This window comes from Gavialis gangeticus, unplaced genomic scaffold (assembly GCF_001723915.1).
Source record: "Gavialis gangeticus isolate Ggan-Ray unplaced genomic scaffold, GavGan_comp1, whole genome shotgun sequence".
NCBI lineage: Eukaryota > Metazoa > Chordata > Crocodylia > Gavialidae > Gavialis > Gavialis gangeticus.
Genome location: NW_017729034.1, coordinates 21,641,286 through 21,664,768, shown reverse-complemented (window position 1 = coordinate 21,664,768; position 23,483 = coordinate 21,641,286). Strand labels below are relative to the sequence as shown.

The 23,483-nt window shown below is 47.1% G+C and overlaps 1 protein-coding gene across 1 annotated transcript in view; it reads right to left on the bottom strand.

Moving 5' to 3' along the window:
- ALK (anaplastic lymphoma receptor tyrosine kinase) overlaps positions 1–23,483 on the bottom strand; it is a 607,969-nt gene that overhangs the window by 15,564 nt on the left and 568,922 nt on the right. The window contains exons 17-23 of the mRNA XM_019527591.1: positions 21,944–22,096; positions 20,126–20,224; positions 17,878–18,064; positions 13,146–13,236; positions 11,443–11,507; positions 10,404–10,533; positions 3,020–3,117 (exon numbers count right to left, since the gene is read on the bottom strand). Of these exons, the coding sequence (XP_019383136.1) occupies positions 3,020–3,117; positions 10,404–10,533; positions 11,443–11,507; positions 13,146–13,236; positions 17,878–18,064; positions 20,126–20,224; positions 21,944–22,096 (823 nt within the window). The remainder of the gene's footprint in view (positions 1–3,019; positions 3,118–10,403; positions 10,534–11,442; positions 11,508–13,145; positions 13,237–17,877; positions 18,065–20,125; positions 20,225–21,943; positions 22,097–23,483) is intronic.

Sequence of the window (23,483 nt, the reverse complement as noted above, 5' to 3'; positions counted from 1 at the left end):
GGGGGGCTGCCTATAAGTACATAAGGGGTGTACATCAGGATCTGGGGGAATACCTGTTCACCAGAGCGCTCCAAGGGATAACAAGGACCAACAGTCATAAATTCCTCCATGACAGTTTTAGGCTGGATATAAGGAAAAACTTCTTTACTGTCCGAGCCCCCAAGGCCTGGAATAGACTCCTCCAGAAGTGGTGCAGGCACCTACTCTGGACTCATTCAAGAAACTTTTGGGTGTTTATCTTCCTGGGATCCTTTGACCCTAGCTGACTTCCTGACCTTGGGGCAGGAAGCTGGACATGATGATCTTCGAGGTCCCTTCCAGCCCTAATGTCTATGAAATCTATGTCTATGAAAATGGAGCCCAGCCTGGCCACCACCCCCACTTGGATCCTCCGAGGATCTGGAACCGCACAGAGACCTACCCTGCTCTGGGGAGTGCTAGGTAAGAGGTAGCACAGGGGTCGGCAACCCCTGACATGCGTGCCAGAGCATGGCATGCAAGGCCATTTTGCTCGGCATGCCACATCCAGCCCGGGCTCTGGGCAGCTGCTGCCAGCTATGGAGCCCGGGCTACTCACAGCAGGCAGCCAGGAGGCTGCAAGCCCTGCTGCAACCAGCCTGGGCTCCATGGCAGGCAGCAGCTGCCCACAGCCTGGGTCAACTGTGGCAGGTAGCTGGGAGTCTGCAGACAGCTTTGCTGAGGTCTAAAGCACTGGCTCTGTGGCAGTGGCAGCTGTATGTGTGCCTTAGGGCAAATGGCAGGGAAGGGGCTGGGGCAGTGCAACCCTGGCTCTTTCCCTGCCGTCCGCCCAGAGGTGCGCTGCCAGCAATGAGGACTGGGCGCCTCGTGGCTTCCCCGCCATCTGCCCCTGGTACTCCAAGTCAAGGTGTGGGTCAAGGTTGGGGTTGGGGTGTTTTTGGCACTCTGGCCAAAAATGTTGCTGATCCCCGAGATAGAACTTCCCTTTCTACCTGCGTTGTGGGAAGACTACAGAGGAAAAAGACTCCCACTAGTTGCTAAAGAAGCACCGAAACAAGGACCTGTGGGCACTGGAGAACTTCCTGTGGCTTTGACGGAGCTTTCTCTGCCCTGTGCCAGCTGGCTGGTTCCTTCCACCATCCCCTTCCTTCACTTTCTTTACCTCAGCTCTGACTCCACACCTGCTCCTCTTATCTACTTCTTCCCTGTCCTCAGCTTCTTCCTTTCAGTGTCTCCTTTTCCTCTCCTTTCCATTATGTGATCCCTCCCTAAGTAAAACTTCCTCTTTCTCCTCCAAATCATGGACTTAATATGAAGCTTGCTGCCATCATACTGTGCACTCTGCCTGTCTTGTCTGTTTTGATTGATTCTTGGGGAAGGGTCATGTTGCCCATGAGCAGCGCCTTCCATGATGGGGCCTTGTTCCTAGCTTGCCTAACACTGTCATAATAAACATGATTCACAACAAGGATGGTGTGGTTTCCTCTATAAAATATTTGGTGTTAATTCAGCATGGAGGAGCACAGAGATGACTAACTGATTGCTAGTACTTACTAATCAATAGGAGATAAGTAATCAATGTAAGGCCGTCACAAGAAAGGGAATGTATTTTTGGCTGCATCAGCAGGAGCACTGGGCATAAGGAACAGGAGGCAATAGTACTACTGTACTTGATACTGGTTAGGTACACCTCACCTTGAATATTACACTGGGCTCCACATTTTAAGGAAGATATGGAAAAGTATGAGAGGGTCAAGAGGCAAGCGACAAAAATGATATAGGGCTGAAGGGAAGCTGTATGAGGAGAGGTTGAGAGCACTAAGCATGTTTAGCTCAGTGAAAAAGAGATTAAGGTGGAGGGCATGACAACCGTTTTCAAATATTTGAAAGGTTGCCACAAAGAAGAGGGAGAACAACTGTTTTCCCTTGAAGAGAAGGCAGGAAATTAAACAGTTGTTTTAAATTATGGCAAAATAGATTTAGATTAGACCTCAGGAAAATAATGAGCTTCTCATTACTGTTAAAATAATAAGCTAGCAGAATAGACTGCCCAGGGAAGCTGTGGTATCTTTAAGTGGACACCACACTGCCACTGGGAGCAGGGGAGGATACAATGAAGAGCTGATACAGAAGCAGAGATTGCAGAAAGTACTATCTGCCAGCCTAACTCTGGTGATGAGTAGATCTAGGCACAAGCATGACAAAAGTCAACTTGCAAAAACAAAGTTCTACTGTATTTTCCCACTGGTAGAAGTCACCAAAGAAAGTCTGAAGCAGGGGCCAAACTCAATTGGACCTGCTGAGGGCTCATGGCTGGTGACCAGGTGTGCTGTGACCTGGGGACCCAGTCTAAAAGTAGGGGTTAAGTGAGGGATTCCTCCCTTACAGAAGCCTAGGTATGGGTCTTCCTGCTTAGAAGGGCAGCCCACAAGGGACCAGGGTCAAAGGCACAGCACATCCCTGGAAATGTAACAGGGAAGATTAGAATTAATTCTTTTGGAAAGAGAAATCCTGGCACTGAGGAGTCCTTTAAATAAATCCTTTTTGGAAAAGGTGGAGAGAATACTAATGAGCATGCCAGATCTCTGAGGCCTGCATGGAAACAACTCCTGGCGAGAAGAGGTACAGGGCTGATGTCTCTACAGCCTTGCCTGATTCTCTGGACAGAACCGGCTACATCTCAAACATCATTCAGATTGTGTAAGGTTGTCTGCAGTCTTGTGGGACCATTCACAGCACTGTATCTGAAAAGAATCCTACTTTAACATACAAGTGTCTGGGGAGAAGGCAGAAGAAAAAAAACAAACAAGGCAATAATTTGGAGAGAAGAGCAGCAAACTACTGTAACAAGTGGAGTCTCTGTTAAGAGTTCCAAGGAGTTGGGCTTTTATGTCACATCCTTTGAAAGCACCTCATTGCTGGAATGAAATAGGGCATAAACATATTGATGGAAAGCATTACTTACGCACATGTGACATTATGCACCCACTCCTGGAAGGGCCAATAATGAAAGGTCCTAAAAGCAAATGGTCTTACTCACCTGTGAATGAAATGGTTTTCTTCCAGATACTGACAGCCACAAGCAATATCACGAGCCACATGGAGCAAGTCCAGCATGCAAAGGGAAGAGGGCTGGGTCTGTTAAAAGACAAGAAGAAAGGTATGGTTAGGAACAGGACCATCACGTGGCTTGTCTTCTCTAGTTACCACCAAGCCAGGAAATCAGTTGAGTCACCACTGGGTTATGAGGAACATGGATCAAATACTAAACACACATATAAATATGATGAAAAATACCTCAGACCTATCTTTTATCTGGCACAGATGGTTCCTTTCCAGGTAGGCTAAGAAAAGAAGATACTGGCACCTACTTACACAGAATCAGCAGCTTTGACATCCCATTGCCAAAGAACACCTAATTCAGGCTTCACAGGGAACAGGACCCTTCCTATAGTCTCCTTCACTGCTTTGTGCAGATTAATTTCAGATGGGCTTCCATCTCTTCTCCTGGGAGGTGATTCCGGTGTTACAATGTTGCAGTGATATTTAACTTGACTTCAACTTCACCCAGTTTCATCCTACTTTTCCTACTGAGTAACCCTGATAGTTGAAGCCATCCTCTGATATGCCCATTACCAACCATAATATCTGAGTGCCTAAGTCCCATCATGGTGTTAATCCCTACACACATGTGAAGGGTGTCATCATTTACTCCCTTAGTTATTTGGCTAAACCAGGCCTATTGTATTCTAGTGTTCTTTCTGTTTCCTCATGCAGGCTTTTCATGTATGAGTGCAGGAAGCAGACAGCCCGTCTGGGGAAAGAAAGGGAGGATGCATTTGTACAGAGCTAGATGATAAACCTGGAGAACAAGCATTGCTTATAAGGGACATGGCTTGTGGGCAGGAATGCTAGCACTCTGTATGCTGATCATGGGGCTCATCTACACGGCACCTATGTAAGAGAGGCATCTTGACAACTCTTCCCCTTTGCCCTGCCCTTTTCCCACATCCTCAGGTACTGTTCCTTCAGCAACAGGGACTCTAGACTCCTCTGTCACTACCCTGTCACTGCTCTACATCCAGGTTATGCTATTCGTATTTCCCTCCTGCTCTAAATCACAATGGAATTTGGCCTAACCAACTGACTGGAACTGGGGGCAAGGCCCAAGCTCCAGTGCCTATTGCAGCACGTGTAGCTGAATGGAAAAGTGTAAGCACTAGCTCATTCAATTCATCCTGGAAAGGTTGGGGAAAACACAATTTTAAGGTGCCTTTGAATATATTACCAAAGAATTGCCAATCACCCAGTGTCATCTGTTGCCTAAGATGGGTCTTGGGCTTATCTGCACTGCACCTCATGCAGAAAAAAGCAGAATGCACAAGACATACCTGTACACTGTCCTGATGTCACTATAAGGTGCTGACAGAAGTGAAGTTTTGTCACGTGACTGGCTACTAAACATGCTCCACAGCTGTGTGCTAAAGGAAGTGCATGGCTGCAGAGTGCTTTAAAAAGTGCCTGACTGCACAACAAATGAACCAGCATTACATGAGGGTTCAGATGAAGGTGCAGCAAAGCAGAGCACCTTCATTAATTTCTGTCAGCGTATGCCGGGAGCGGGGCTGGGCTGACGTAGCCCAACCCCGCTCCTGGCACTGTCTTCAGAATGGGAGGGGGGGAAAAAGGGGAGGGAGTTCCCTCTGGGATTTGCCCAGTCTGCACTGGAGGGTGGAACAGGTAGATTGGAGCCGCCACCATTTGCCCTCCCCCCTCCCAGAGCAGGCTGGGCAAACCCCAAAACATACCTTCCTCTCCTGCCTTCTTCCCCTCCCATCCCAAGACAGCACAGGAGTTGGGAGAGGTGGGGCACGGCTAGGGAAGAGAGGCTGGATCAGCTCCAAAGTGGAGCCCAATCCCTCATCCTCCCAACTCAATAGCAAAAGACTGTTGGATTGGAAGGGGCAGCTTAACTCACGAATTAGAGTGCTGTGGGGAGCTGCATGTCTGTCAGCAGCCACAGACACAGCACAGCTAACATGCATGGACATTACAGACATGCCCTAACACAGGAAAAAAGTGTGGGTTTTTTATTTTGCTTTGTTTTGCAGTGTCAGTTGCAGAAGTTTTTGCATGAGACCAATTTTGGGGGGGAAGAATCTTTTTCAGTCTCACTGTCCCAATTAGCAAGAGATCCACCAGAACTGAGCTTATAGGTGAAACGACTGAAACCAAAGGGATGCTGACAGTTAACCCTCTTTTCTTAGGGATGAGAGCAGGGGTTTCTACAATCCATCCATCCCTTCTCCCTCTAATCAAAATTCAGAACAAAGGAGCCAACTTCAGGGAGACGCAGTGAATAAAAAATGTCTAATTCTTCAGGGCTGATCCACTGGGCTGAACTGAGCTAAGATGCAAAGCTGGTGAAACGAGGAAAAGCTGTTTCAAACTGCAAAGCTTTTTCTTCCTTGGACAGACTCCTTTGACTTTTTATTTTGGCTACGTGGAAACAGATGCGACTTCTCAATCAAAGGACAATTTTGGCTGAGTAATTTGTTAGCAAGACAAACTTTTCAGTTCCATTTTGTCCAGGGAGCAGCCTTGAGACATTAGGCAATTCACTTTACAGCTTTTTTTTTTTCAGCTTTTGCTCTCCAGATGAATGGACAAAGTCAGCTGGAAACTTCATGGTCAGTGTTTTGAGTGAAGGGCACACTGGAAGCACTAAGGGAACATCTCCCCTAGATGGGTCAACCCTGCTAAAGGTGACACAAAACTAACTATTGTTCGGTATGATCACTATGATCTCTGCAACATGCTGGAAAATACAAAGGAAGGGAAATTGCTATTTATCTTCCAAAGCCATCCTTTTGATTGAGCCTTTTCTCACAAAGAAAAGCAAACAGAGAATTTTGAGCTCCACAGAAAGGGGAACTGTGCAATTTGCTAACACATCAAGGTTTCCATTGCAAGGATCAGAGTAGTTAAATACCTCTGACTCAATCAAGATTGTCTCAGTGCAGAGGAGGAAGGTAACACTCCAAAATAGACAAGGCTCTGTACTAGAGATGAGGCAGAACAAATGCTCCAGGGCCAAGCATCTGTGAACTTTGTGGAGAGGGTTTGGTGCTGAAGCTTGTAGCTTCACCCTGATCTTTATGGGCCAGCTAGTGCTATGCTGTTTTCCCCCAGGTGATTATTTGCACCGAAAGTGTGAGTTTATGTTTCTTATTCAGAGGTAGAAGAATCATCATTTTTCCAGCACAGTTGAATGCTTCCTTTGTATGTATGTAGTGCCTGAACATGATGGGGATAGGTGAACTATGATGAAATTAATGGGAGGTACGGAAAGAGGGTTAGGAATACAGAGAAAAAGGAATAAGGAGGAGAGGCAACAGTAGTACAAGAAAGGCAACAACATGGGGCAGGCCTGTAATACGCAGAACAGGCATACTATGGTGTCTGCCAAAACTGATTTCTCTTTATAATTCATTTACCTCCAGAAGCAAAGCTCCACCCTCTCCAACACCTCAGTAAGATTCCTTGCCTTTTCAAACAGTCTTGCCTAGCTGAGCCTGAATGAGTTTGTGAAACCAAAAGTCCATATAACCAACAATGGTCCCTGAGTGCCACACCAATCCCCTTCCTCTACTCAATATGCTGCTCTGCTCTCCACTTCCAGCCCTGTTTGCTGCCCTGCTCTGTGCTTCCTGCCCTGTGCTCCCTGTCCAACTGCTGCTCTGCTTTCTGCCGTATTTATCTACTGCTGTATTCCCTGCTCCTTCCTGGATCTGCTGCATGCCACACACAGAGGCTGGCCATGCAACTTGTGGCACATGTGCCATAGGTTGGCCACCCCGACACAGACAAACCTTCCAAAGCCCTCTGTGTTTCCTCACCTGGGTGTTTATTGCCTGCTTGAGCTTGACGCTTGCTGTCAGAAAGGCTGAACAAAGCTGCAGTTGATATGGGGAGATGAAAGCCCTGATGTGAAGTATTTCTTAAGTGGCAGAAGGGCAAAGAAAGAAGAAACCCTGAGATCAGAGAGAAGCAGTGATTCCATCTTGTGATGATACAGGGTATTTTACGATCAGAAGTGACTGGCTTATTTTACTGCAAGAACCAGGTCAGAAAGCTTGCAGTTCAGGGTTAATGTACTTGGTGTCTTCTCTACAAGGCTAGTCATTACTGCTTTGGCTTCTCTCTCTCATTTAATGAGCTGAAACAAACATACCACCAGGCAGCAGAAGCGGCTGCAACCCCAAAGTGTCTGCTTCATCTTAACAACATTATATTAACAACCTTTTACAGAAGCAGGACATTGGCTACTGTGGTTCCCCTACTTTACCTGTGACAGGTTAGGGTGCTCTATCTTGTGTTAGGGTTGATAGTAGTTTTACTATGAGGTTAGATTATGAATTTGTATGGGATGGTTTGGCTAGGGATGATCCTGGCTCAAGCTGGGGGTTGGACTAGATGACCCCTGTGGTCTCTTTCAGCCCTACTTCTCTATGATCTGTCAATCAGCATCTCCAGCAGGCAGGTGGAGCACTGGCTCCATACTGCATCAGAGGCCCTGCTGTTTTACTAACACCACTTTCCATGGTATTAAGTGGAGAACAGGCTTCTCATCATAACATTCAAGATCTGGATTTAGCCTCATATCTGACCCTTCTCAGATATTAGACCCTGCTTAGTCTTGGACACTAAACAGGATCACAGCACAAAATGCTGCTGAAAAAAAAAAAAAGAGCAACCCCCATTTGCAATCTAGAGATTGCTTGCATGGGTATGGACTGCAAGTCGACAAGTTCTGGATACTGTATTTGAATCTGTAGCACAATCAATAGCCCACTGGCGATGCGTAGGGGGTGCACGTGCATCCCCTGAGATTGGCGGTGCTCCCCCTGCAAAAAGTACCACTGACGCTGTTGGCAGCGCCTGTCGCTTGCCACCCTGCCCCCCCTCACCGCTGACACTGCCGGTGGCGTCTGCAGGCAGTCCCTGATCATCCCTGGCTGCCACCAACATTGCTGACAGTGTCTGTAGGTGGTCACTGACCCCTGGTAGGCGCTTGCCACCCTCCCCCTTGCCACCGACACCACCATGGCTGCCTGTGGGAGCTCCCTGCTCACACCCGCCATGCCCCCGCTGCCAACACTGCCGCCAATTGCAGGCAGTCACTGTGCCTCCCCAGCCTCCGGGGGCATGCAGCTTTCATGCAATAGTCATTTTCAATTCAGACTAAGACTTAAAAGAGACCTCATGCAGACACACACTAGGCATGTCAGGCTGTGTTTGGTCAGCCTGAAAGGTGGAAAGCAAAGAAGAAATACAGGGATATTCTGTATCTAGCAGTCTCAATGAAGAAATTCTTTGATCTGTGTCACAGCCAAGTCCTTTCTCTTCTTTAATTCAAGGGGCATCATGGGCTCTGAGATTTCATGCAGGGCCAGAAGAAAGATACAGACAAGCTGCCAAATTTGGCTCTGCTGTCGGCATGCTGTTCTGACTTGCTGCTTGGGACTGGACTCTAATCTCTTTTGTTTAAATACCAATTACCCTTAGCAGGAGATATCAGTTTCTCAGGCCTTTTCAGTTATTCATGGTACAATGTGTCCTGGTAACCCTGATGTCCCTGGGAAAAGCTCCAAGGGTATAGGGCATTCCAAGTGAAGAGCCAGGTTCTCTTTTTCCATAATGCAGGGCCAGCAGCTCTTCTTCCTTACATCAGTTTTATGGTGTGACCACACAGACACAATGGTGTCGCTCCTGATTTACACCACTGCAGGCAAGGGGAGAATCTCAACTCAGCTCACCATTTTCCTTCTTCCTGAGTGGGCAGGAAATTTAACCTTATTTTTCCCAACTTCTTCTTCAGACCACTACTTAATCTGCTCCTTTCCCAGAAACAACCCAATGGGTCCATGACTTATTCAGATGCCATCCCAAGTGTGTTTTGTTCTTTATTGTTGCTGTTTCCAGTATTTTAAAAAGGGATAAAACTCAGTGGAAGAATTCTGGGTGAAACCATGAACTCGTGTCATACCAAACACTGAACTGAGATCTAGGGGCCTTGTTGTATGGGACACTTAGCACATATTTTATCTAGACCACAGTAAGCACTACTATGAGTTGGAACTTGTTCTGACCAGTTGCTTACTAACACTTACAATCAGGACAGGGCTGGAGCCAGTTTTGTGGTTGACAAACAGCTCCTTGTTGGCCGCAGTCCCCGCACCTCACTGGAGCCAGTGAGGACTGCTCATATTATCTCTATGGAGCAGTCCCACGACAGAAGAACAGGTGTTAAAGCCATCCGAAGATACTCCTTGGCAGAAAAGTCCTAACTTTGCTATGAGGTGTTGGCATTTAGCATGTATTTTACTGCTTGAACATGTAAATATTGGCATTTTAAGTGCAGTTAACACATCCTAAATGTAAAAGTATGACAAAGCCTTTAAACTGTAAACTCTTTGGGAGAGGGAATATCTGGGTGTGTACAGCAGCCTGTACAATAGGGTCCTACCCTATGTCTGCAGTTTTGAGGCACAACTAGAATACAAACCCTGCCACCTTTGCTTTTCAGTTCCTCCCAGGCTGTATTGGAACTGGCAACTTTTAGCAAGGGGCTGTCATGTGATAAATGTTAGGCACTTTGAAAAAAAAAAAGCAAAATCAAACCACACTCTTTGCTTATCTTCCCCCTCTCCTCCCAGCTGTACTGTTCCTCCTTGTGGTCAGGCTTCCCTCCTCCTCTGCTCTGTTACCTGGCTTCTTTTTTCCTTGACTCCCCCCACCAACCTATTATCTGATTTGCTTTGTCCCCATCTTCCCTGCATGATTCTCTCCTGGAGCTGTTTGGTACCTCTGAACATCCTGATGGCTGAAGTTCCTGAGGGTGGCTTCTATTCTCCTCCCCCCTATTTAGCAGGGGGCTTTAGGAGCATCAGCTGTGCCAGCTTTTCTTAGTCCTCAGGGAACTTTCAGATTGGTAGAAGCAGCTGGAAACCAGGAGGAATATCCCACCCTGTGTGACCAGCCATCCTCCTGCAGGCCACCAGCAAGTGATCTGCAGAATGCATGTGGCCTGTGGACTGACCACAGGTGGTGAAGCACTGCTCTAAAACCTCCAGTCACTCATTAAATAGATGGGTTATCATAGTGGGGAGGCAGCAGCACTTGCTCCAGTATCTGGGATCTTCTTAGTAATTAAGAAGTCAGGCAGGAATACTCTTGATGTGACCTTTTTTTTTGGTCTAGTAGCTATTTCTAATAATTGGAAATCTCTTGGTGAATAAGCTGTGGAGAATGGTAAAACAGAATGGTTAGAAAAAGATGGGCTGGCTGGGAGGAGAAAAAAGAGGCTGCAATACTAGCAGAGAGAAATTGGGTCCCCTTCCCTCCCTCTCCCAACTGCTTACCGGTCTGGGCCGTGTCTCCCTTAGGAAGGATTTCAGGTCCCCTCCAGCCATAAGCTCCAGCAGGATGAAGCGGGGCAGTGCCTGCAAGCTCACCCCAATACAGCGCACAATGTTCTGGTGGTTGAACTTGCTGCAGAGAGAGAGATGCTAAACTAGAGAACAGCTTTGAACAGAGTTACGTTAGCCATGACCTGTAACTGTATCACCACTGGCAGATCCCATGGCCAACACTGGGACTACAGGCAGCAGCCTTGATTCTCTATTACGTTGTCTTTGTGTTGGTGCGGGAGTAAAGGCTGGAGAGGGAGGCTTTCTATCACCTTGTGGTCCTCATATTTTGGGTCCATCTGGGAGTTGGCACACTCTAGGGACCCTTGGATGCCGACAACAGGCAGAGTACACTCTTTACCCTTTCTTCAGTACCTCTCTCCCAGCTCCCCATCCTCCATGCCAGGGGCTGGGAGCAGGAGTGACACACAATGTTGAATGTTGACATGGGAACTTACTTATGCAGGGGAAAGTCTCACAGGTCCTAATTCTTTTTGTGCTTTCAGGTCTCTGTGGAATTGAAATTTGGCCCTCTGGGTTTTGTGACTATGCCACTCACTCACTTCGTGGGCTGCGGAGGGCAATATTGTCAGGTTCATCTATTGATTTTGGCTGTCCAACCTAAGAAACATAGGGTTTGATTTTTCTCATGTGCCAAGATCTAAGTGAAGTCAGTGGGAGTAGCAATGATGTTTGAAAGCTGTGCTATGAGTGTTTGAATCTAGGCACACTGAATCTGAGGCACTCAAAATCTGTGAAATCTTCTGCCCTTTATGTTTCTGTGTCTCAATTTTATCATCACTAATAAAAACAAATCAAACCCTAAAAAGGGGAATAATGTCACATACCACTGTGAAACACTGAGCTCTGTAAGGGATAAGCACACTCAGCAAGTATATTGTACTGACACTGTCCCACATTATACTTTTCATTCTTTCATGGGCACCATCATGCCCTCTGCCTACACAAACTCTTGGTTTTATTAACACACCTAATAATTAAAGCTTCCATGAGGAAATCCAGCTCATCTTGCTCCGAGCACACCTCTGGCAATGTCTGGAGAAAAAAGTACAAAAGAGAGGTGAGGGGAAGGGTTACTGTAGGACCTGTCTTCCACTGAAAGCACTAACACAATCTGTTGTGATCCATGCCTCCAAACCAAACTAAGCATATTGCTGTTGCTAGACTGGGATGTGAAACCTGTTAGCAGGCACAGGGGATTTGTTATTAGCCAACTGTCCTTCTAGCAGCACCCTGTACTGAGATACTTCAGAGAAACAGCCTTAAGTGCAAACAATTAATTGGGTGATGCATCATTCACTGGGGGTGGGCAACAGACTCCACTGGGTACAGCATGATTCAAGGTGAGGACAGATTTCTTCCTGACCACTGCATTCTGCAGCCATTGTGCTGGAAATAAGCATCTGTTCACCAGCTGAAGGTTTCCTCAGAAGGTCTAACCCCTTAAGCACTAACATTATAATGGACAGGAAGCCTCTCACTCAGTACTGAATTCTCTTCCTTCAAAGTGAGAAGAATGATGGTGGCTGGGACTGAAGGGGATGTTTGTTCAGCCTTCTCTGGTGAGCAGATGATGGCTACGCAGCAACGACTTCAGGGTGGGGATACAGTTCAGAGAGCAGATGAGAGGGGATACAGTGGGTTCTCACAGAGGTAGAAATGAGCCTTGGAAGAAAGAGGGCAAAGAAGAGGAGACAACCACCCATTGCCATGTGAATGTGGGCCACCACTGGGCTGAGCTAGGATGGAGAAGACATGGATGCCCATCACTACATCCACAGATCAGCTCATCATTAACACAAAAACACAGAAAGTTGGCTTCCCACACAGGCAAGATGCAAATCACCACAGCTCATTAACAGCTTTTTATACATTTTAACAGCTTGATGGTTATGGAATCAGCTACCCAGGGCCTTCAAGTACCTCCTGATTCTCAGGGCTCATCCTTCCCAGCTGTGTGTGAGTCAGCTTTGCTTACAGGAACATTAGACAGGTGACACTTGACAATAGAGGCAAACCCATCATGTGGAAAAAAGGGCTGTGTCATGGAATTTCCTATGTGGGTAAGGTCAACTAAGTTGACTTAATTTCTTGACCAAAAATAAAAAAGAATCTTATTATGGATGAACTTGGTGCCTACTGCACCAGAAGATATAAAGGAGGAAAGCAGACTTGGTGGTTCGGACAAAGGACTGAGAAGAAGGCAACATATTTCATGGCTAAGGCAGGGACAGTGGTGGTGTCAATACTGAAGATCGGGGTGTGGAAGAGAACTATCCGAGCTACCTTAGGTATCTGTGGCAGCCCAGAGCAGACAGATATATCCTGCTGAGAAAGGGCCCTACCTTACCTCAGCTAGACTACTTCTGGTAACTTTCTGTGCCCAAGTTTTTCTCACTGCAGCAGTGAGGACAATGACACTTACTGCCAATTGCAATGGATCTTTACATATCTGGAGGGAAAGCTCTGTGGAAGAGTGAGGTATTATTATCCAGTCTAAATGACCCTGGGGAAATCATGCCACTCACTTTTGGCTTCCATCTCCAAAACAGGGATAACACACCCCTCTCTTTCAGCGGTGTTGGGAAACTCAACTGTGTTTATAATACCTTGACACCCATGGATAAACAGTGGGCAAAATGTTACCACCATGATTTTTCACCTGCCACTTACTTTCACAGCCACCTGCAAGGGACTAGGGTCGCTCGGCATCCCAATCACCTGGCCTTCATATACCTCGCCAAAGGCTCCATGGCCCAAACCCCTGGACAAACCAGAAAGACAAAGATATTTTAATGCAGAGCAGGCACATTGCAACACTGTGATGGAATATGCTCATTCATAGCTGTGTCAACAATAAGAAATCTCAGAAAAAAATTCCCAACTGTAAGTATAATAGGACAAGGGAAAAAGCTGCCCAGGGAAGTTGTAGAATCTCCTTCATTGGAGGTTTTCAGGAAGAAACTCACTGAGTTCCTTCAAGAGTATGTTTTCAGTGGCTTTGTGGGACTACAGCCACATATGGAACCAGAGCTTGGTTTATGATCTTGATCTAGTCCTTCCTTAACCCACAATGTATTTAATTGCGAGGGGCAGTTGCTCTCAAAAGTAACAATTCATGGATCCTTACCCACTGAAGCCAATCTACTAGAGTTAAAGTTGGCATTAATATGTAACACACAAAGTACCAGAGTGTTGGCTGTTAGTGGCAATGTTTATCTATGTGCTGCATAACATAACATTGGGCTAATAAATGTGGGCCTATTGGAGATGGACTTTTTGGGTTACAGCCACACAGTTAATAGTTCCTCATGCATTCAAGAAAGTGAACAAGAGGTTATGCGGTGCAGTGGAAAAATCAGTCTTGAAGCTGTGCAGTAGGTTGAACTACCTGCCCCACTTACCCCTCCAGTTTCTTCCAACCCTACAATGCTATGATTCTGATCTACATCCAGAGACTTGAATGCTGACCTGGTTCTAGCCATGACTCATTTTCTAACTGGGTGAATCACTGAACCACCCTGAGCCTCAAGTTCCCCCATCAATAAAATGGGGATAACAATGGTACATAAAACACTCTACTCCATGGGGCAGACAATTATCTGTTGTGAGGGCTGCTTAATGAATTTTGGTGAGCTGTGGAGGGCTGCATGGGTAGCCCTGTCCTTTGACAGTTGCCCCACCCCCTGGTCACCATCTTCGGTATGGAAGTCCCATCCCCTAACCCCTGACCTTTGCTAATGGAAGTCCTTCCCCTTGCCTCCTTTTGGGAATACTCCTTTTGGGAATAGGGGGTTACTATCTTGGAACGAGAAAAAAACCAAATCATATACGAAAAGTCAAACACCTACTATAACATATTTTAATTTTATTACAAAAAATATTTTCATTATGATTTGTGTTTGCATTCTGTATATAGAAGTGATTGCATAATAACACAAAATCAATTCTTAGTTTTGTATATTGTGGGGGGAGCGTGTTTGCGTGTGGTGTGTGAGTGGTTTGCATATGGTATGTGTGGTCTGCGTGTGGGAGGTATGTGCATGCGGTATATGTGATGTGTACATTTGTGGTGTGTGTGTGTATGGTGGGTGTGTATGGTGGGGTATGGCAGCTGTAAGGGGGTGCGGCTGTGTGTGTGGGTCATAGGGTATGTTGGGGGGTTGTGTATATGTGGGGGGTTATGGGGGCAGGGTGTGGGTGTGAGGGAGGTTGGGGGGTGTGGGGACCCCTTCACACTACCCTCATGGTGCAGCAGCAGGCAGGGCATGCAGGGCACAAGTGCCAAGCAGGGCACGGCTCTGGCCAGTGCTGCACATTGCAGCAAGGGGTGCAGCCTCTGTGCGGCTGCCTGTATCATCGGTGCTTCCCTCCACTCACATGCAGCCCCTGTACTCACCCAGCAGGGAGGGAAGCCCCATGTGCTGGAGTCAGGTGCCTTCCTTGCCGGGGCTGTGCAGCACTGGAGAGAAGCCTCAGGTGCTGGAGCCGGCTGTCTTCCCCGCAGGGACTGTGCAGCAGGGCAGGAAAGCCCCAGGCAGGGAAGGCAGCTAGCTCCAGAGCCTGAAGTTTCTCTCTGGTGCTGTGCAGCCCCAGCAGGAAAGACACCTGGCTCCAGCACATGGGGCTTGCCTCCCTGCTGCGAGAGTGCAGGGGCTGCACGTGAGTGGCAGGGAGCACTGACGATACAGGCAGCTGCGCAGAGGCTGCACCCCTCACTGTGCTGTGCAGTGCTGGCCAGAGCTGTGCCCTACTAGGTGCCTGTGCTCTGAGCACCCTGCCTGCTGCTGCTACCGCCGGCTGGGGCTGCACACCACAGGGGTGGGGGGTCCCCACTCACCCCACTTTCCCTCACACCCACATGCTTCCCACCCCAGCTCTGCACTGCTGCTGCCCCCTGTCCCCCTGGGCTTAGGCTCCACGCTGCCCTCAGCCTCACGCTCTGTGCTCCCTCCCAGTTGCAGCCCTGCCCCCGCTGCTTCCCTCCCTGCTGCCTGGAGCCAGCAGACCAGGGAAGTGAGCAGGTCCCGGGGGCTGTGGCAGCAGCAGCCCCACAAGGAAATTGCATGCTGGCCAGCCGGGCCCTTCCGCTCATGAGGGTGAGAGTGAGGCAATAGGGTATATTTTTGGGGCTGTGTGTACATGTGGGTGCCTTGCTCCCACCCCTGTGAGCAGAAGGGTTGGACATGGCACAATATGTTGGGGGCCCCCCAAGGGCTGGATGAAAGTGGTTGGCAGGCCAGATGCAGCTCACAGGCCATATTTTGCCAGCCCCTGCTCTACTCCCTGCATGAAAAGTGTTATGCAAACACACAGCCTGGATACTTTAGATCAGGGGGTGTCAACCAGGGGTACGCGTATCCCTGGGGTACTTGAGAAGGCCCTAAGGGGTACATGCAAGAAGACAGGGATGGAGCGCCGCCACACACTGTCCTGTGCTGCCATGCAGGTGCTGTCCGCCCAGTTACCTCCCATCTGGTCACGCACTACCTCCCCCCCAGCACTCAGTGGCCAGGGGTACACTGCTTTGTGTCTGACCGCCTGGGGGTACAATGATTGAAGAAGGTTGAAACCCCCTGCTTTAGATGGTAATATATTACAAAAGAAGGCTTTAAGGCTCCTGACAGAAGAATACAGAAAGAAAAGAAATCATACATCCTGTTAACACAGATTCTTTCCTATGTGCTTCACACATAATCTTGTGTCACTGCTTATTCGGCCTTCAGGCAATTAACTTTAAAATGATCTGTGCAGTAACAGCCACATCATGTTGTGGGCTCAGGTTTCTAGTACAGTGACATAGTCAAGCAATATAAGGGAATCCCCTTTTGTTCACAGATGGATACACTTTAAGCTCCAGCAGTGCAAATCTCCTGCTGATGCTTCTGTCCTTCAACACTGATCCAGAGTACACTTACTCTATGGGCTCTTCCATAACAGGAAGCAGAGCTATTCCTTTCAAACTTGGGACTAGTTTGAACCTGGTCTAGACGCTGGCCAGTCTTCTGGTTGTTGGGTGGTCTATGTTTCAAAGAAATGACAACTGCCTCTCGCTTCTCATTAGCCTTGCTGTGGACAGTCTCAGCAGGGATGCCATGAACACTGAGCCCTTAGTGGTGGTCCTTGCAAGACAAAGTTAAGGCACATTCCATGAGGGCTATGTGGGAAGTCCACATGCTGTACCAATGGTTTTACTCCTGGCCAGGGGAAACAGTGTTGCTTTCTCTGTTTGTCAGACCACAGTCTAGGCAGTGGAGCCACAATGCAGAGTCAAATCACCAACGGCTTGACTGCAGCTGTAAATTACTGCAGATAATGTCAGCCTGAAACATTGTTCTCTGCAGTGCTGACCCACCCTTTGTGAAATAGGGATATAAAACAGATCTCCACAGCTCATAATCTCCTCTTCTCCCCATCAATTCCTAGCTGTCTCCTTTGCTCTGTGGCTTGAGTCACATTCAGTAATCCTCTCACAGCCCAAAGACAACATCAAAACACTCTATATTGTATCAGGAAGTCCTAACTGCTGCTTGGTGAGCTGAGGGCATATTAGGCACAGTAGCAGAGCACTACTCTGCTTCATCAGAAATCCAGTTAGATACTGGAGCCTGCAATATAATGTGGAATGGTTTGGATGCTGTGGACTTCATCTTCAAAATAAAAACTCCTGACTAGCCCAAGCTCTCCTGCTTCTGAGTCTTTTCTTCTTGGCTTTGTACATGAGACAACATGACATAAATGTAGTGTCATACATAGCCTCTGGTTGGTGAGTAGGGGCATGTCTTTCTGAGACCTGCCCCGCTGCCATCCCAAACTCCCACAGACCATGTAGAATATGGTACGTGGCCTTCCCTGTTGCTGGCTTCTCTAGTCCTAACTCTATGGCCTGGCCTCTCATCACCCACTGGTGCTGTTGCCATTGCTGATGTCACTCTCATTGCCAGAAATTCAGTCAGACACTTTTAAAGAACCTTCTGCAAGCTTCATGCCTCCCTGTATTTCCTCAGTTACTACCTGGCATAAAACAGAGGAGAAGCAAGAATTTCTATGGATGACATCTTTTACTGGACCAACTGCAAAGGAGCCATTCCATAGGGGTAATCAAGAGCCTAGAGGGAAGGTGCTGGACTTGCTGGGCTTTATAACAGCTGAATTCTCTGACAAAGCAGAAGATGAAGGTTGCACCTGTGAAAGGATAAAATAATCCAGCCAAAGTCTAGCCCTACAATGGTCATGTAGTAACTCCAGAATACCTCCCTAACTGCCATCATGCTTTTGTGTGCTTGAAAATAGGAATGGATATAAGAATGAGTGGGTGCTTCTGTGCATGTGAGAGAAAGTGCACGTACTGTAAGAGATTGGGTGCATGACGTGAAGCATGGGGAAAGCAAGTGGATGAGTTTACCTTATGAGGGAGATATTTTTCCGAGGCACCTCTTTGAGGTCACTGATGGAGGTAGTCTTGCCTGCAAAACAATAGTTGGGATTGTAGTCTGTCATAATGGTGGAGGTACGCAGTTTGCTGAGTTTGTATTCAGGACTCTGTAATTCCATTTGCATGGCTTGCAGCTCCTGGTGCTTCCGGCGATACACTAGAAATAGAGTAGAATGAATTAGTGGCACAGATTGCTCTTTGAACACGAAGGTAATCCCTCTCTCTGCCAGTGCAGAATGTATGTGTTATGAATTCAGTAGAGTCTTCAAAATCCAGTGAATTGAAAAAGTCGAGGCTTTTGGTAGGTTTCTCTCCTTTGACTAAGTACATGCAGGAAATTGGAATTTATTTGATCTCATTTGGTTCAGAAATCCGGCTCAGAACTGACTCAAGCATGAGACTTCCAGTGCTTCTTGGTTTGAAGGACAGGGTGAAATACACCTATAGCTACACCTCTCTGATACAAAACAAACCTGTCTGATCAGAGATGAGCCTGAACTTCAATGTGTAGATCTAGATCCAGCTTCCCCCAAGCTCAAAGGTGTTCACATGCAGGGTTTCTGCTTAAACACACCATCCCTATTTCAAGAAGAAGTCCTGAATAGTTCCACTGCATCCCATTGTCACAGTGTTGAGAATGATATTCTAAGTAAAGCAAAGCTTCCCTCCACAGTGAAGCTGTGTTAATAAAAGGACTTCATTTTATAAGACTCCCTCTTGATCCCCTAGTTCTGGACAAAAATAGGAAGGGAATCAAGAGGGAGTGAAAAGAAAGTGTTTACAATAAATCCACTCATGTAATCAAATGTTTCTAAACCTCAGACATGGTTTGAATTTAGGGGGTGGGGAGCTCTGAGAATCAGTTTTCAAATAAGTTCACCTAGCTTCACACATAAATCATTCACCACAGACAGTCAGGCTGCTAAAGTTACTTTGAAAACATAAATGATCTGGAACACAGAAGTTTCCAAAGCAGAGTCCCAGTCATGAGTGGGTTAAATCAATAATAGTTTTGCTACTGATTTCCATGGGAGCCAGACTGGGCCCAAAGACTGTCCATAGTAGACATCATATCTACTCTAATAGATAAGTTGCTCAAGAGAAGAGATGGGGTTAACATGCACTAGAAACATGGATTGAATGGCCTATCATCAGGCTCTTTCAGTTCTTTCCCTTCACCAAAGCTCTTGCTTTGATTTCTCAGATCTGAGCTCATCCCTGAGTTGGGAATGATAGGGATGGTCAGAAAGAAATGGGACTATTCTTGTGCTCCATAAAAAGTAATTAGATCTTTTTTAAAGGGACACTGTCAGGACATAAAAAATCAGGGATGTGTGCTACTGATAACTCCTGAAATTCTCAAAACTGAAATAAACTGCACAAACCTAATTTACTATTTGCCATGTTTCCTTTGGGTTTTTTTCAAACATTTCACCCAGAGAAAAAAGATTGACTAGACACAATCACTGGCTGTCACACGCTATCACAATCCTGATGCTTGGAGTCATAATGTAGGCAGGTGGCTTGTTCATATAAAAAAATAAAACCTTAATTGAAATTCTATAAAAAAGGCCTGGAATATCTATATCTTACTGCCTCATGATTCGTGGCACTGGAATATAGACCAAGGTTTTTCAAGCTTGGCTTTCAGAACCTGGACACCTAAATCCATATGATGGGTCATTAAAGTAAGAGGCTCAATTCTTTCAAGGTGTTCTGTGCCCACAGCTCTCGTTAAAGTCAGTGAGGTTGGAAGTTGTGCTCTGATGTTTTTCAACCCCAAACCATTCAGTACGTCTCTTTAAAGATGCAGTCATAAGAAATATCACACTGCTGTAGTCAGTCACTGTAACGACCTTGCAACCAGCTAGTAGAGAGGAAGACTGTCAGTATTTCGATTAAGGTACCTGGCTTCTCCATTTATACCCGTACTTGACAGCTGCTGAAATATAAAAAAAACTATAATATATGCTTCAACAAAAAAACCCAAAAAACCCTTTCCTTCTTCACTTTTTTTTTAGCGAGGAAAAATGTCTTCAAAATTGATCATTTTGGTTAAAAATATTTGTCAAAAACCCCAAAACAACTAAATTCATATTAAAAGCCGATAAAGCTGGAAGCTTGAGTTATAATGCAGTGGTTTGTGGCTCATGTAGGAAGTAGCACATGCTGTAACTTTTTGCTGATCTGAACACATTTTGTTTTTGGAGACACTCACCTATCATGATCCCTGAAAAAGCCAGAATGAGGGCAGCAACCAGGGCTGAAGTCACTACAGACAAGACCAAGGAGAGGGGGAGATGAACTCCTGGGCCTGCTGAAAGATGCATGAGAGAAAAAAGAGAGTTAGGGATTTAAAAGGCTTGTTTTGATTGTCACCAATTTTTTGCAATATGTTTTTTCTGCTCCTCCTTCTATTTGCTCTATCTGTCGCTCGTGTGCTGTAGGAGTACCTCTGCCATAAGTGACTCCCAGATTTGTGACCTCCAATGGCTCATTGTTTCACTTTCCTCAATTAAGTTCAAGGCATTAAAACAGATGGTTTTCTGTCAGGAAATTAACATGTGCACCCGCTCCATGTGAAAACAAGGCCATAAAATCGGGGGGGAGCGGGGGAGAAGGTGGGTGTGCGCAGGGGGAAGAATGCTAAATTGCTGTGGGCTGCCATCAATGCTAAGTCACAGCAAAAACAGGAGGAGAGCAACAGTATATCATCAGCTAAATTCATCTCATCTCAGGCAGCAGAAAAATAGATGACGGTGTGCATGGAGAACCATACTCTATGGCTACAGGCTCACTTTGGAGCATCTTCCCAACACAGATCAGTCAATTAAAGCTCTTTCAGCATACCCCAGTAAAGAAGTAGCTTTATCCCCAGTTTACAGATAGCAGTACTGAAACAAAAAGAGGGTTAGCAACTTTCCCAAGTCAGTGGCAGAGTTGGGAGCAGGGTCTGGGACCTCAGGCTCAGAGTCGATTACTGAGTCGAGATTGCTGGACACAGATACAGAAAGGCAAAACCCCATACTGGAGCACTGAGGGTGAACAGGACAAATGGATACCAACCGGCTTGCCTCTGCTTTGCATTTGGCTCTCTGAATAAATGTCAGACTGGGATTCCCCTTGCTTTTCTCTTGCTGGGCTCCCTCACTCATTATGCAGGTAGATTTTACCCATCGCAAGCTGCATTTTATGATTACGTCCCCCCCTCCCTCTGCCTCAACCCCCTGATTGTTTACAGCTGGCTCTCCAGAGACCTGAGCTCAGGGATGATTAGAAAATTCTGGTTGGTGTGCATTAGACATCCTGCTCACACATCTTGGTCCCTTAGTACAAAATGTCACTTCATGGCTGCTAAATGTCCCATATGTACAGCAGAGGAAAGCACCAGTGCTGGCTTGCGGACCCCTGATCACTACAGCACCATCTTTTGGCTGAAAACTGTCTTCTGTTGTTCATTAGAAACCAAATATCTTTGCAGCAAATGCCTACAGCAAAGGGGATTGTGATCTGTAAGGATCATCTTTGAAAGACAGGCTACCTAGGGCTCTTGTGCCACCTTGCAGTGCAAATTAGAGAAGCTTTAATCATGCATAGGGACCTACTTAATCCACATTTATTGCTGAAACCACAAAATCCAGGACTGTCTGTGAAATCCCATGAAATCAACAAAAAAACCATAATAAAAATAAAATGCCGGCTTCCCCAGTGGGAGCCAGTGATCTTTGCACCTGGGAGGGGAAGGCGCCAGCTGGTGGGGTGGCACAAAGGGCAGCAAACAAGATCGTCCTGCCTGGGCCTCTCTGCCAATCAACACCGAGGGGCAGGGTGGCTCAAAGGGCAGCCAGCAATCAAGATAGCGGCCGCCCCTTGTCCCTCCTCCTCCCCAGGCCTCTCTGCCAATCAGTGCTGAGGGGTAGGGCCTCTCCACCAATCAGCACCGAGGGGTGTGACCACCATGAAACACCCACAAAATCAGCTCTGCAAGCCATGAGCAGGCCACAAAAAACCCTTTGTCTCACCTTCACCTTCTTACCTATGCAAGAGACACCATCCTCAGCCAAGTCTGTCCCAGGCTCGCAGAAGCAAATCACTTTCTGAGTCTCCAGATCAACCCGGCACTCATCCAGCTCACAATGACTGCAGTTCAGGTGTAACTTAATATCCACCTCTCCATGCCCCTCTGTCACTAGGGATTGGATGAAAGAAGCTGCGTTTACTACTGTAATTATAGCCCCAAGGCTTTCCCCAGACTGTGACAAGACTGCTGCCAGATGGGGTGGTGAAGGTGCAAGCAGAGAAGAGCCAGGTGCCATACACAGCTAGTGGGACAGCCCCTGCCTGAAGGAGCTTGCTTTGTCCTCTGCTATTGTGACTCCCATTCAGCTTTCTTTGTTGACTGTATCTTGAGATTTGCAATAGGGAAGAGGAGACAGTGAGTATCTGAGCTAGTAGTTTTCATTTAGGAAAAAAGACTCCTCTGCTAAGATGGCCTTGGACCCCTTCACAGCAGCCAGTGCAGGGCTGCAGTGCAGGGGATCAGCAGGGGGCTGCAGTGCAGGGGACCAGACAGGCTGGTGTAAAGGTGGACATCCAGCTTGAGTGAATTCCCTCAGTGCAGCAAGATGTCTCACCAGGGCTGTACTGCCTCTGTGGTGGCAGAGTGGGTGCTCTGTGGTGGGCTAAGGCCATGGTGGTGCAGTTCTCCACCATCCCTGGTGGGGCAAGACCCCCTGGGGTTATTGGGGGCTCAGGGGAATGAAAGTACAAGTGGTCTCGGGACTTGTCTAGCTTAGTGGCTTTTGCCATTTGGGCTGTGCAAGTAATTGAGTGTTAAGTTCTCTCCCACCATCTCTGTCCTCCCCCGTCCCGAAAAAAACCAACCCAACCCAACAAAACCAACAGGTTTTGGGTTGAATGGAGTCTTCCTTCCTTGTTTTCCTCAAACACTTGTAATAAAAGCCAAGGCACTGAAGGACCAGGTTTGGAGAACATGTCTGAAGAAGGAGCTTTCTTGCCTTCTCCCAATAAGCCAGAGGTCAGGAAATTCACCCAGCGCATAGGAAATAAAGTTCAGTTCCCTGCTCTCCTTATGGAGATGTAAATCTGCATGCCTGCTCCCCAGACGAGTGTCCAAGCCATTAGGCTATAGGGTATGTCAGAACTTCAGCAAGGCCTTTGACACCATCTCCCACCCCATTCTCATTAAAAAATTAGGCGACTGTGGCATTGATGCCTACACAGTCAGATGGATTGCAGATTGGCTCAAGGGTTGTACTCAGAGGGTGGTGGTGGACGGGTCATATTCAACCTGGGGGGAAGTGGGCAACGGAGTCCCCCAGGGCTCGGTCCTTGGGCCCATGCTCTTCAATCTCTTTATCAGCAATTTGGACGACAGGGTGAAAAGCAACCTGTTTAAATTCGCTGATGATACCAAAATTTGGGGTGAGATGAGCACGCTAGTAGAGAGGGAAAGACTGTAGCAAGACCTGGATAGGTTACAAGGGTGAGCTAACAAAAACAGGATGCGCTTCAATACTGACAAGTGCAGGGTGCTGCACTTGGGCAGTAGTAAC